This window comes from Salvia splendens, chromosome 20 (genome assembly GCF_004379255.2).
Source record: "Salvia splendens isolate huo1 chromosome 20, SspV2, whole genome shotgun sequence".
NCBI lineage: Eukaryota > Viridiplantae > Streptophyta > Magnoliopsida > Lamiales > Lamiaceae > Salvia > Salvia splendens.
In genome coordinates this window covers 4,249,192-4,262,655 of record NC_056051.1, presented here as the reverse complement: position 1 = coordinate 4,262,655, position 13,464 = coordinate 4,249,192, and the positions used below count along the sequence as shown (strand labels likewise).

The window sequence follows — 13,464 nt, the reverse complement described above, 5'->3', positions numbered from 1 at the left end:
GCATTGTGCATCTTCTTCCATGAAACTAGGAGATAACACTAACTTTTGATCATGAAAATTCACAAAACAAAGTAATCTAACAAAACAAACTATTGGAACAAACAACAAGAAACCATTTGAACTCAAAGCTTTTGACAATCCATACATTCCCACAAAAGCAATTGCAATCAAACAGTATTTGATCAGCAACCTCAACACCTAAAACCTTAAACAACAGAGAAGTTACCCTAATCTCGTCGAATTCCGATCTCAGCACCGCTCTTGCTCCGGGAGAAAAACTTCCCGAAACCATTCCTGCTCTTGGCAGCAGTCACATAGCCGGTTATCTCGTCACCAGAAGGCGCCTTTGGCATTCCCGAGAGCAATGCCCCGTCGGGTATACTGGTCGTGTCTATCAAGAAATCTTCCAGCGTCGCGAGAGACTTGAGCTGCATTCCAAGAGACGCTATCGTTCTCTGACACTCCGCGAGTTTGTCAGCAGCCACTGCCAGATCCTCCTGCAGCAAAAGAGTACAACAAACAATGCATAAAGAACATAAAAACGAAGCATTCAACACTCGATCAACGGCCCTAACCTGCTTTATCTTAAGTTCACCATTCGAATTCGGTGTGTTCTTCTGCAAGACACACTCAGTCTCCAATTCTTGACACTTGATCGAGAGTTCTGCTGATAACGTTCGTTCATCTTGAATTTCTGCGTTCAGCAAATCGACATTTGCAGACATAGTCCTTGCTTCTACTTCCATTGCAATGAGTTGAGACTCCAGCAGCTCCTTCGCCTCGTTCATGGCCTTCAGCTCCTTCTGCAGCTCCTCCGACTTCATTTCAGCTGCTCTGGCCGATCCGTGGCTTTCATCTAAAGCAGCCTCGAGTGCAGCCCTCTCGGCTTGCATCTCCTCCAACTTTTTTTCCAGTTCAGCCACTCGTTGAGTCATTGACTCGAGCTCGGCTCTAAGCAGATGATTGTCCATGGAAACAGATTCCCCCGAAGCTGATTCAGATGCTGTAAGAGGGGTATTGCTCTTAGTATCAGGCAACGCGACTAGACGCTCCATCTCGAGAAAATCATCCATCATGTCAAATTCAACAGAGCAGGCCGTTAGACTGCTTGGCAAGAGTTTCTCGTTTTTGAACTGATCGAGCTCTGCAATCAAGGCTGATGCCCATGAGTCCGAGCAACTTGGTTCGGACCCATTCCTTTCCACGTTACTCGTCCTACAAGCATCCATCTCTACTGCATTCAGTCTCTCCCCGCTATCCGAGTGACTATCTGTCAAAGATTCAGCGTAAAAATGGGAAGTCGGGGCGGGCTTCAAATTGCTCAGTGGGGATGATTTTCGAGCTAGAGATTGAAGTCTTCTGCATTCAGCTTCAAGCTTAGCAACCTTTTTAATATTCTCCAACTGCATCTTGCTGGCAGTTTCTGCAGCTTGTATGCTTAAATCCCTCTCGATTTTCACGCTTTCTAACTCCTTGCAGCGAGCCTTCATCTCTTGCTTTAAGAACAAGTTCTCCTTCTCTATACTCTCGAGAACTTGAAGAGACTTCGGGTTAATAGCAGCAGAATTTCCGTTTTCAGTTGCTTTGGCTCGGGCCTGAAGTTGAACAATGTGCTTCTCAAGTTCAACTTTTTCTGACTCACACGCCCTATTTCCCTCTGCTATGGCATCAGAGATTCTCTTTTCCTCTTCATCTCGTCCTTGCCTCAGCTGTCTGACGCATTCCTTGAGAGCGCCATCGAGATGACTTACTCGAACTTCCAAGCTCACATTCTGCTGCAACGCAGCCTCAAGTTGCTGCTTCAATGCTGTCACTTCATTTTCTGCCTTCTCCCACCCTTGTTATGCAGAATCAGTTGTTAAAACAAATGCAGTACTATTTGTAGGGGCAACTAAAGAGATAAAATCGAGCAACAAATGCCACCAAACTCGCGTAAATGCTCACCAGCGACAGCTTCTTCAGCAACCTTAGCATGCTGCTTAACAAGCTCTTCTTTGGCACCGACATTCACAAGAGCGGCCGATAGCTTCTCTGTCAGCCTCTTCACGTTCTCTTTTGCTTCATCGTCAGTAAATGAGAGCTTAGATGTGATTTCCGGTGACTGTACGCTACCATTGGGAGACTCCCTCGACACATCCTGCTTCCATTAAATAAAAAAAATCAACAAAATGTACTAAGAGAACTCAACACATACAAAATCCTTTCCTTCACAACTTGTCAATGAGCTCTTTCTAAACACTTCCATTTCTCTTTCTCGAAACAGATAATCACCACGCTCATCTAATACCAAAGCAATTACACACATGTTCAAGCGTACACAAATAAACACCTCACAATTTCAAACTAGTTATAGCCATGTTTACTACTACATCAGATTACGAAACCAGCCATCATAGTTTATGCTGCTTGGGAACTCGCAGAAAGCAGACATTCGAGTTTCAACAGCAACACCAACACAGTGCAATACCAACACAGTGGCGTTCTAATAAGCGAACAGAAATGAGTTTTGCTTCACTTCTAATTGAATATCCCAACACCATGTCAGTTTATTAAACACACACACGAAGTAAGCATAACAAGTAGACTAAACTAGTTATAACCATGGTGACTACAACAGCTGATCACGAAACAGAGAACTCAGCACTAACCATTCATCTTAGTTTAAGCAATGCTGCCTGGGGAACTTGTGGAAAAGATAAAGATTCAAGTTTTAATAGCAACACAACGATTCAATAGTCAATACCAAAACACTGGCTTTCCAATAAGCAAACAGAAACCATTTGTGTTTTACTTAAATACCCCAAACACTAAACTAGTTGATTAAACACACACACAAACACAAACAAATAGAAAAAAAAACGTGTCAGCTAAGAACGAACGCGTATCCACCTGCTCGTCCGAGTATCTCTCGGAAGGGGAAGAAAATGATCCCGAGCTTTCACTCTCACCAGGACTCCTCTCTGAAGCTCTTATCTTCCACAACCATTTCTTCTTTTCCATCTTTATCTCCAAACAAAATCAACTTCAAATCCTAAAAATCATCAGAAATTACACACAAGTTATAGGAAAAATGCAAACTGGTTTTGGCAAAACAAAGAAGTAGAATTAACTCAGATTGAATTGCTGCAGTCTTAGCTTCCAATCCAACTCACTCACAGCTCAAACCTAAACGAATTCAATACTTCACTCCTTCTCAACACTCACGAAAATGAAATCAAACCAACATTTCCTGTGTGAATCTCCCTTCAAATCGAAGTCTTCATTTATGAACAATAAAAATTCAAATGAATAAAGAAATACCCACAAAGCAACTCGCACAATAAGCCAATTTAAAGCTTTCGAATTAAACTCAGAAAACTAAAATCAAATTCAAAACAAGATGATTGCTAATTTGCTATTGACCTAATCTAGAGAGAGAGAGCAGACTTTAGTAGCAGAAGCATTACCTGGAGCAAGAGTTCAAGAAAAACACCTCAAATTTCTCTATCAAAAAACCCAAATTCCACACATAAAAAATCAGTATCTAATTTTCTGGGATTTCATTCATTTCAGCGAAAAATTGAATCTTGAAAAGGATCTGACAACGATAATCAGTGATTATCTCAGATTGCAACCCACGCACCCATTTTTCTTGTGAGGTATTAATATATAAGATTCCCTTTTTAAATTCAAAATTACAGTTAATCTTTTCTCAAATCATCGAGCCAGAGCATGTGAAGTTAAGACGACTAATTTGCAGCTTGCCCAAATTTGTGTATATAAATAAAATTAATTTTGAATTTGTTGTTTTATTTGTTTGAAATTGAAATTACTGTTTGTCTTATTCCCGCCCAACAAAAGAGAGGAGCGTCAAGTCAAGCGCACTCTATTTACTTCTTTTTTACAATAAATTCAAAAGTTTGAGAAAAGGTAAATTAAAATTCAAAAGTTTGGAATAAAAGTAAATAAAAAAGGTCATATGTCACATGCAAAATAAAATCTTACTACATGGTAACAGACTCTTAATTGTATTTGAAATCATAGATATACTATGAGGTTGTTTGATTTTTATGATTGAATTTGTATTATATTTTTTTTTTGGAAAATTGAATCTCAAAATCATATGATAATTAGTCATAACCATCTCATTCAATTAAAATAATCTTATAATTTAATTAAAATAACTATTAGCGTTGTTGATTTTTCCCCATGGAACGATAATAGGTTTGTTAATGTTTTGGGTTTGTTTGCTGCTGATTGAGAAAACTAGGCCTAATTTGATGATTTTTATGTAACTAGCCATTCCAAAATCCATTTGAATTTAAGAATATTGAAGATGTGTTTGACATATAGAAAGGGTCCATAAAAACCTTACTAGTACTTTATAAATTTATCCAGTGTTAAAAAAATATAAATAAAAAATTAGTGCTACTATTTTATAAATTTTACTCGTACTTCACAATCTCTTACCTGTGTCTCATCTATCAATAGTAAACGAAAGTAAATTTGTTAAAGGAAAAATTAGTAGAATGAGGAAAAAGTATGAAAAAAATCAAGAGAAAAAAGGTTCATACTTTTTCTTCAATCTCCTAATCTTCTCACAGCAAAATCTTTTTTTTAATATTACTCCACAAAATTCATTGTAGTAGATATCGGAAGTGGAAAAAGATAAGAGAAGAAGAGGAGGCTTTTAGTTAATGTATTTTAATTTATGTTAAAATGTTTATGGTATTTTTAATGTATTTTGATTTGTATGAAATCATTGATTATAAAGTGGATAGGGTTAATTGTGATTTAAGTAAAAATATATGTATAATTGAATGGTATAAAAAAAGATATACTCTATACTACAAAGGTTGCACATTTCTAGTTCTTCATGAAAAAAATATAACAACACAATCTCATTTTAAAGTACTTTTACATTGTTTTCGAATTTTTTTGCCCTTTCACCAAAAAAAATAGCATAATTGAGATTCAAAATCCTATTGACATTATTAAAACTCAAATTGAGTTAATTCGCCATAGTAAGTAGAAGTTAGGATATGAAATAATGTGAGCAAATAAATACCTAAAATACACTCAATTTTCACAACATTCTACACATGGGAGAGTTGGGCTACATCTCTCACCTCTTCTCCCCACACATGCATCTAGCAGCTTGCAAAGCAAAATATGTGAGGATGATGTCGGCGCCGGCTCGTCGAACACACATCAGCGACTCCATCATCACTCTCTCCTCGTCGATCATTTTCAGGGCCCCGCCAGCCTTGATCATCGAGTATTCGCCCGACACCTAGTATATTGCAGCAAGAACGACGCGTGAGTGATACGATAGATTGAGTTCAGACTTTAAATGATACTCCATCCGTTTAATAAAAATAGGAACTTTGGAAACCGAACGGATTTTAATCCAAAATTGGTAGAGTAGTGTAACTAGTGTTGGTGTTGATGGATTGTGAGGTCCATTTCCTAAAATGAAAAGTTCCCATATTTAAAAAACAGACCAAAAGGAAAGAGTATATTTAGGAAACGGAGAGAGTATGATAGATTGAGTTCGATTTTGAACGAGCTACCTGATATGCAGCCACGGGCAAAGACGAGTTATCCCGTAGAAGGCGTATGATGTCGAGGTAAGGTAGACCTGGTTTAACCTATCAACAAGAGAAATAGCACCAGTCAGCAAGCGTTCCAATCGAAGCCAGCATCAAATCTAGTAAGGTCATACTAACCAGAAGGATATCAGCCCCTTCAGCCTCGTCGTCACGGGTTTCGATGAGGGCCTCCCTGTAATTTGCAGGGTTCATCTGATACCTGTTTTTAGAAGTTCTTGTTAGTACAAAGTGTGCCATATAAAAGAATGGATGAGGAAACTCGAGATTAAGATAGTAAGTAACGCACGTTTTCTTGTCACCAAAACGTGGATTCGAGTCCAATGCTTCTCGGAAGGGGCCATAGAACGAGCTAGCGTATCTGAAATATAAAAATCCAGTTTTAAAGATGTCCACGTGCTGTGAGAGGTATTTTACGTCTAAATTGCTACCAGAGAGGTGTTTGAGTTAAATAATTACTTGGCGGTGTAGGACATAATAGAGACGTGCTGAAAGCCTTCAGCATCAAGAGCATCTCGAATAGCTCCTACACGACCATCCATCATATCACTGGGGCTCACGACATCCGCTCCTGCTCTGGCCTAAAATAAACGTTTACAAGTTAATAAATCACGATTCATGAACCAGTCTGGCCAAGTATTCGGTAAATTTAATTTATATGAAATGCTGTTTCAGTTCGAACTTATGAGGCAGGACTGCCACAATTCAAGTGAGGGTTTGAGAGCTAAAGGATAGGCTCGTTTTGTCTATATGCTCCGTTGTTACCTGAGAAACTGCCTGTTTACAAAGCTGATGTACAGTTTCGTCATTCAAGATGACTCCTGCACGATTCAGAAATCACAAGTTATCTTCGTGTGCTACAATAAACCGGGGGCATATCAATATATACGCAATTCTTATTTACAAAAAAATTACTAAAACCTTACAGTCAAGATTAAGACTTGTGTGCACAAACATTTTTTCTGAAAGGCTTATAGCTAATGTTTCGATTGCTTCAATTTAACCGTCCATTTAACTTTTCGAAACTCTACTAATCTTAAAGTGCGGACGGTCTTATTATCGCCAAATTTAAAGGTGAAAAACACTGTTGAGACGCCACAAAATTTTCATAAATAACAGGACAATCATATCTAAGATAAACTGTCTCGAAGCGAAACATAACATGAGCATTTGTTATACTAACCGAGTCCAAAACATAGGGTATGATAAAGTGACATTCAGCAAATTTTAGAGAATCTAGATAATAGCTTCTCAGCAAACAAATCGAAGCAGATCTTACCATCTTCCCTTACGATGCCATCATGTCCATCAGAGGAATATGGATCTAACGCAACATCTGTGTATATAATCTACGAGAGATACAGATTGAAGACCACAAAATCCATGAATACGAGATAGAACAAGATTCAAAAGGAAGAAATAACGAGAAGAATAACATACGAGATCCGGATACTTGTCTTTCAAAAGCCTTATTGTTCTTGGCACCAGCCCATCGTCATTATAAGCTTCATCTCCTGTGGATGTCTAGAACAGAAACCAATTTAAGTTAATACTTCCCCCGACTCAACGGAACTAGATAAAAATGGCAACACAATTTTGAATAAGATAGAACCTTTGGGTATAGTAAAAATGGCAACACAATTTTGAATAAGATAGAACCTTTAAAGCATCGGGAACTTTTGGAAAGAGCACAATGCTGTTAACACCAACATCCTGAGCCTTAGCAACCTGTGCAAGATGTGCTAAAATTCAGAAACTAGAAAAAAAACTTTTGAGGAAAGCATGTACTACACGGACAAGTATTGAGTTCGAAACAACCAATGGTTAAGACAATTAATGCAGTTTCTTTGAGATGATATTCGTTGCAAACACCATACCAACATGTCATCAAGTAAATCGTAAAATGAGATAACTGCTTCAAATAATTGTAACTGTAGAAAACTAAGTTTTCCATTATACGAAAAATTGTTAAACACAATATATAGCCAAGAAAACTTCAATCAAGAATGCAAGGATGTTTTTCAACGACGAAAGGACCAGGGAGAACAACCTCTTCCACAAGTCCATGTCTCCACCCAAGCCTATAGCATCCAGGCATTGCTCCAATTGGAGTATCTTCTTCCCCTGCACATTATAATGTCATGAGATCGTTGCCAAGCACAACATCAAAAGTGTATAAGAAAAGTTCTGGCGCATCAAGCCAACTTCCAATTCACCTTCATGGATGAAGAGTGGATAAACCAGGTTTGCAGGGCTTATACTAGTTTCTTGGAAGGCAGCCCTCAGTACTGGTGATCTACGATTCCGCCTTGGTCTCCTACTGAGAGGCTGTCACAAACAACACGAAGATCACAGATAGCGTCATCATTACATGAGTGTAGTTGTAAAAGCACAACCAGAGTCATCAAAATTTGTTGCATTAATCTCCCACCAAACAACGCATGTCTTACAAAACCGAGACAGGATTAGTCTAAAGTTAATCATAATAACTAAGTGCAGTCTGATTCCTAAATTCATGATCAAGATAAGCACACGCGCGCGCACACTCCTAGAAAAGTCATCAGTATCGATCATAGAACACGCGCTCAAATCAGGATTCATATAACAAGCAAGCTTACAAGGGGGGTGGCGAGAGGGGTGCCAGCCGGTGCAGCTGGTTTTGGGGGGACGGGGGGCGCTTCTGGGACAATCCCTGCAACCACTGCGGCCTCACATTCCTCATCACTCTTTCCCAGCTTCTTAACCGGCCCTTCCCCCTGAGCCTCTGCATTCACTATAAGCCCCCTTGGCACGAATTTGACCGAGTGAGGCCTTGCACTGGTGATATTCTGGTGCATTTTCAGCCCCACATACTCAAAATTCATGGCTTTCGCAGCCCCAAAGTTCACCGAGTTGAGCGTCATTGCAGCCATAATAGACCTCTGCAAGAAGCACAATTTCACTCTCAAACTTATGACATATTTTCACACCAATGCAATATATACCTTTTCCTCTTTTTTTTCTATAATTACACCAATGCTGCACATAATTGAGCTCATAGAATTCGAGAAAAGCACGAAAAGATAGAAAAGATAGAAAAGGGAAAAACATCAAACACATCATATTCAAAGAATTTAGACGAAAAAATAAAAATGGAATCTTGGACTTGATTGGTAGTAAATTGTAATAGCTCAGCAAATTAAAAGGCATTTGAGATCAAGGTTTAACAAGGAAAGGATTTAAGGAAATCACAAACACTACGCATTTGGGAATTGAGATAATCTTAGCTCCGAATTCTGAAACACAGTAAATTCCCTAGCATAAACAGAAATAAAAATATGACCTTGTGAGATTCTCTCTCTCTGTTTCTCTGGGTGAGGCCTTATCTGGAAAAGGAAGTCAATCGGAGAGGTTTTAGATTGCAAAACAGTCAGATTTTGACCTCTTTGTCGCGATATCTGTAGTCGAAGATGGCCGATTATAGATAGGATTGATGATAAAAAGCAACTTTAGATATAATTGGATAAAATTGTAGGAAAGTAAACGCAGGCGTCGAGGTAGTTGATGATTGCGGTTGTTTATTTGGTTCTTGACCACGAAACTGTAAGGGTATCCACTATGGGGAGACCGGCCGCGGGTTGGGGCGGAGGGAGGGCGGCTATAGTGGAGAGCGCGGGCGGACACCGAAATGGGGGAGCAGACTCCGGGGTGAGGATGCGGCGAAATGGGGGCGGACGCGGCTATAGGCGCGGCGCCTATAGTGGCGGCACCGACAGCTGCGGCTATAGCTGATTTTTAATTTTTTTTTATATTTCAATTCACCTATAAATACACCCCACTTCATTCATTATTTTCACACGGAGCAATGAATATTTGATCCAACGCTTCACTGATATGCGCAGGACCACATCACATAACACACTGCAGGCCGATTTGATTGAAGAAGTGTGGGCATGTAGGGGAGGTGGTGGCGCAGTGTAAACATGTTAGTGATTTGTACTAGATTAAATGTAGTGTGTAATTTTAATTTTAATTTTAATTTTAATTTTAATTTTACTTCATATAGTCGTGTTCTTCTAATTACGTATAGCCCGATAAATTTGTTCATAATTACTTGAAACATTATAAAATGAAAGTTGATTATAAAATTTGGAGGCTATTGGAGGTGTCCACTATAGTGGCGGATACAAAATTTTGGGGCTATAGACAATAAAACTGGGGCTATGGATAAAAACTGGGCGGGGCTATTGGGTGTGTCCGCCTTATGGTGGACACTCTAATTTGCCAATTTGGAATTCAGAAGCAAATTGCAATTAATATTCATTCAAATACAAAAGTGGCAAAAATTTAAATTTTGATTATATGCATTCGTCACCCTTTTATTAGTTTTTAAAATATCAAAATTTTGAAAATTTAAATACAAATAGGTGTTGACCCAGCTTGTTAATTTCTTTAGAAGTCGAATTTTTATGTCAAACATATATTAATTTTATGATTTTAGTACTATAAAATATTGTATTTGATAGTTTTATGTCCTAAATATCATGAATTAGTCCATTTTTTTTCTTTAAAAAATGACAATACTGTTAAATTTAATAGTCGAAGTGATTTTACCCCAATTAATAACTTAAATATTACTACTATTTGTTAAATAGTTAAACGATGGACTAAAGGTTTTTTAGTCCTAAACATAGGAGCATTTCACGAACGTAGTATTTTACATGTTTAATTATGTTCTAGACCAAAATATTGATATACTTATATATTTAGGATTAGAAATGAACTTTTCTAGTTTTTAAGTGTTTAATTAGTAGTGTTTAAGCTATTAGTACTTCGGTCAGAAATTCAAAATCACAAATTTGCCTTTTTCGTATAACAAATATAGACTTTAATATTCTTTGTGGTCTTTCTCTAAAGAAATCTCCCTCAAAATATTTTCTCCACTTATCTTTATAGTACTATGTTATATATTGTTCCACTTGTCCCACTCCACGGTAAATATTGTTTGATGGCCAGTCTTTGTTATAAATATTATTTGTGGCCTTTCTTGTTGTGTACGATTAGATGGCCAGTCTCATTCGTTTCAGACCTAACACTAAATTAGAGATACATAAAAAAATTATTTGAACTCCCATTTACACGCATGTAGTAGTTTATTGACATGTGATATTTACTAGTAGTACTTTTTTGATATCAATTGTATCATATGAAGAGGGGACGTCACGTAACACTAATTTAAAACAACATTGTACAATCGCTTTTAAACTATTCGATAATAAAAATCTACTAGAGTACTACGATAAATGCATCTCTATGCTAGATGAGTACAACATCGGCATTTGAATCTCATGAAGAAAAAAATTTTCATACTAATGTTTGTTTGGTATGTTAGGGGGTGGATAGAGCCCACTATCAACCCTTATGTGTGTGTTTGAATGGTATGTTAGTAGTAGCAGCGACCCGGCTTCTTAACACACGACCCGGTTGTTGTGGTGTTTATTAGGCTCCGAAGAGCTGTTAACACTATCACTACTGATTTGTGTGTTAGAGTTTTGCCTGCAATAAATTGATAGGGGAGCATCCACCAAAATACACAATTACCCCCAAAGCTTTTTTGGACCCACCATCGTCTTCATCGATTAGGATTCCCAAATTCGATGAATTGAAGATCTGCGGCGATTTTGCTGCGATTCAAAAACCAACACCCACATCGGCGGTTAGGCTGGGTTTGCGACGATTTTGGGCGTTTATTGCTGATTCACTCCAATTCTTAAACCAGAGCAAAATTCCTGCTTCAATTGGATAGGAGCCATGACCGATCAAGATCTGAGTGTGAAGGTAATGTTTTCCAAAAACTCTGTAATTTCTGATTTCATGTTCGATTCGTTAGCGGTCTTCGATTTATTGTGCACGTGCTAGATAAATTTTGGGTGCTTAAGTTCTTCTTTGTGGATGTCTGTATTTAGGATGTTATATTCTGTATGTGGTTTGATGTAATCTGTAATACTTGAACTTGCTAAGTGAAATTTTGTTGAGCTTTACATAATCCGTATAGGTAACCCGAAAAGATGAGGAATCTACCACCGTTCTGATTTTACTGGAGGAGGTACTGAAAAATCTAAGGCTGAATCTCCTCTTGGTAAGCATGCTACTCACTATGCTTGAACCTAACCCGAAAAAAAGAAAACGTGGTTGTAAAGATGCACCACAAAAGCTCATCGACTCAATTCCAGATCATGTCAAACAGTTAGACAGACTAGTTCGTGTGACAGATAGATCATGCATAGACAATCTTCGAATGGATAGAAACACGTTTGGTAGATTATGTCGCCTTCTGCGTGACCGTGTTGGCCTAATAGATCAGAAATTTGTAATGGTTGAAGAGCAAGTAGCTATGTTTTTATGCATTCTATCACATCATAAAAAAACCCGGATTGTTGGTCACAATTTCATGCGTTCTTCACAAACTGTGTCTAAATATGTGCATATTGTGCTGCGTGGGGTGCTTACTCTGCACGAGGTGTTTTTAGTGGAACCCGATCCAGTTGATGATGCATGCACTGACCCAAGGTGGAAATGGTTTAAGGTCGGTTAAATATGTTAAATGCCATGTCGTTTTATATATGTTCTTTTGGAAACCACTTGGCTTACCCAACGTTTTTTTTAACAAACCCTTAGGGATGCCTTGGGGCTTTGGATGGTACGTGTTCCCATTGCGGACACGCCTAGGTACCGAAATAGAAAGGGACAAGTAACGACAAACACTCTTGCGGTTTGTGATCGACGACTCCGTTTTGTGTATGTACTACCAGGATGGGAGGGATCGGCAGGCGATTCGAGGATATTACGTGACGCCATAAGCCGGCCGTTTGGACTGAAAGTTCCAAAAGGTATATCATTTAGATTTTTTCATTTTTTATTACACAGTGTTCAAAATTTTGTGAATTAGTCAATAATCTTATTTGATTATTATCAAATAAGCCTTCGTACTCATTTTATAGAGTGCTATTATCTCTGCGACAATGCGTATTCAAACAGCGAGGGATTCATCACACCATACAAAGGCGTTCGCTATCATTTGAAAGAATGGGGACCTGGAACACGGGCACCGCAAACTCCACAAGAACTTTTCAATTTAAAGCACACCAAAGCAAGGAATGTGATTGAGCGTGCCTTTGCTGTTCTTAAGATGCGCTGGGGCATCCTTCGCAGCCCGAGTTTCTACCCTATCGACATCCAAACCGGTTTGATAATTGCTTGCTTCCTGCTGCACAATTTTATTCGTACTAATCTCGATGTGGATCCCTGTGAGGACAGCTTAAATACTCAACCGGATGACGGGTATGGTAGTGACAACGATGAGCCCGTAGCTCCAACTATCAATGCTGTCTTGCCAACCGCTTTATGGACGAAGAAGAGGGATGACTTGGCGGCTGCAATGTGGGCTGAAAGAATGCTCGGGTGAATGCATACCATGAGTGCCTGCATTGTTTCGATTCTAGTATTCAACTGTGTATCTGTCTGTTGGATAAACTACTGTTTTGTATGGATTGGTTAAAATTTGTTGTGAGCAACGTTGTTATGTTTGGATTTGGAAGAAGTTTAACTTATGGATATTTCAACCAATTGAAGTTACGTTTGCTGTAATGTTTATTGATATGTAACTTTTAATCATTTTGTTTTAAGTGAGACACAATTGTAGCCTTGGTGCCTCCAAGTCCAACAAATATGTACCCCTTTCAATTACCTTTCCAAATAATTACGGAAGAGCCAAAAGAAACTTCCATTAGTAGGGAGCAAAACACCTTACATGACATCCATTGATCAAGCATATAAGCAACATGAAAATTTGCCTAATCAACAGACCATACCATCCGGAAACAAACCCAAACCTAGG

At 38.5% G+C, this 13,464-nt stretch overlaps 3 protein-coding genes across 5 annotated transcripts; 1 reads left to right on the top strand and 2 right to left on the bottom strand.

Moving 5' to 3' along the window:
- Positions 1 to 12: 12 nt before the first annotated feature.
- Positions 13 to 3,738, bottom strand: LOC121782342 (filament-like plant protein). Of its 3 annotated transcripts, none has more exons than XM_042180132.1 (5): positions 3,447 to 3,738; positions 2,890 to 3,031; positions 1,945 to 2,137; positions 576 to 1,837; positions 13 to 497 (listed from the first exon to the last, which is right to left on the bottom strand). In XM_042180132.1, the coding sequence occupies exons 2-5, from the start codon at positions 2,998 to 3,000 to the stop codon at positions 228 to 230; spliced, it is 1,836 nt and encodes a 611-aa protein (XP_042036066.1). In that variant the 5' UTR covers positions 3,001 to 3,031; positions 3,447 to 3,738; the 3' UTR covers positions 13 to 227. The 3 variants fall into 3 exon arrangements, with proteins under 3 accessions (XP_042036066.1, XP_042036068.1, XP_042036067.1); XM_042180134.1 differs by lacking the exon at positions 3,447 to 3,738 and adding an exon at positions 3,111 to 3,426; XM_042180133.1 differs by lacking the exon at positions 3,447 to 3,738 and having other exon boundaries at positions 2,890 to 3,426.
- Positions 3,739 to 4,946: 1,208 nt separating this feature from the next.
- Positions 4,947 to 9,261, bottom strand: LOC121780889 (delta-aminolevulinic acid dehydratase, chloroplastic-like). Its single transcript, XM_042178539.1, has 13 exons — positions 8,911 to 9,261; positions 8,207 to 8,509; positions 7,805 to 7,916; positions 7,639 to 7,712; positions 7,248 to 7,316; positions 7,029 to 7,112; positions 6,868 to 6,937; positions 6,354 to 6,409; positions 6,048 to 6,169; positions 5,878 to 5,949; positions 5,709 to 5,790; positions 5,553 to 5,630; positions 4,947 to 5,272 (listed from the first exon to the last, which is right to left on the bottom strand). Exons 2-13 carry the CDS (start codon positions 8,498 to 8,500, stop codon positions 5,105 to 5,107), a joined length of 1,281 nt encoding a protein of 426 aa, XP_042034473.1. The 5' UTR covers positions 8,501 to 8,509; positions 8,911 to 9,261; the 3' UTR covers positions 4,947 to 5,104.
- Positions 9,262 to 10,851: 1,590 nt separating this feature from the next.
- Positions 10,852 to 13,202, top strand: LOC121783016 (putative nuclease HARBI1). Its single transcript, XM_042181049.1, has 5 exons — positions 10,852 to 11,405; positions 11,623 to 11,706; positions 12,098 to 12,153; positions 12,246 to 12,457; positions 12,569 to 13,202. Exons 1-5 carry the CDS (start codon positions 11,379 to 11,381, stop codon positions 13,030 to 13,032), a joined length of 843 nt encoding a protein of 280 aa, XP_042036983.1. The 5' UTR covers positions 10,852 to 11,378; the 3' UTR covers positions 13,033 to 13,202.
- Positions 13,203 to 13,464: the final 262 nt, after the last annotated feature.

Excerpts from the sequence above, each read along its gene's own strand:
- LOC121782342 (XM_042180132.1), bottom strand. The coding sequence starts at position 3,000 with ATGGAAAAGAAGAAATGGTTGTGGAAGATAAGAGCTTCAGAGAGGAGT. Across the intron at positions 1,838-1,944 it reads TGCTGAAGAAGCTGTCGCTG|GGTGGGAGAAGGCAGAAAAT; the intron begins GTGAGCATTTAC and ends CTGCATAACAAG. Across the intron at positions 498-575 it reads GTGAACTTAAGATAAAGCAG|GAGGATCTGGCAGTGGCTGC; the intron begins GTTAGGGCCGTT and ends CTTTTGCTGCAG.
- LOC121780889 (XM_042178539.1), bottom strand. The coding sequence starts at position 8,500 with ATGGCTGCAATGACGCTCAACTCGGTGAACTTTGGGGCTGCGAAAGCC. Across the intron at positions 6,938-7,028 it reads AAGACAAGTATCCGGATCTC|ATTATATACACAGATGTTGC; the intron begins GTATGTTATTCT and ends TATCTCTCGTAG. Across the intron at positions 5,791-5,877 it reads CGTTTTGGTGACAAGAAAAC|GTATCAGATGAACCCTGCAA; the intron begins GTGCGTTACTTA and ends TTCTAAAAACAG.
- LOC121783016 (XM_042181049.1), top strand. The coding sequence starts at position 11,379 with ATGACCGATCAAGATCTGAGTGTGAAG. Across the intron at positions 11,406-11,622 it reads ATCAAGATCTGAGTGTGAAG|GTAACCCGAAAAGATGAGGA; the intron begins GTAATGTTTTCC and ends TAATCCGTATAG. Across the intron at positions 12,458-12,568 it reads TGGACTGAAAGTTCCAAAAG|AGTGCTATTATCTCTGCGAC; the intron begins GTATATCATTTA and ends CTCATTTTATAG.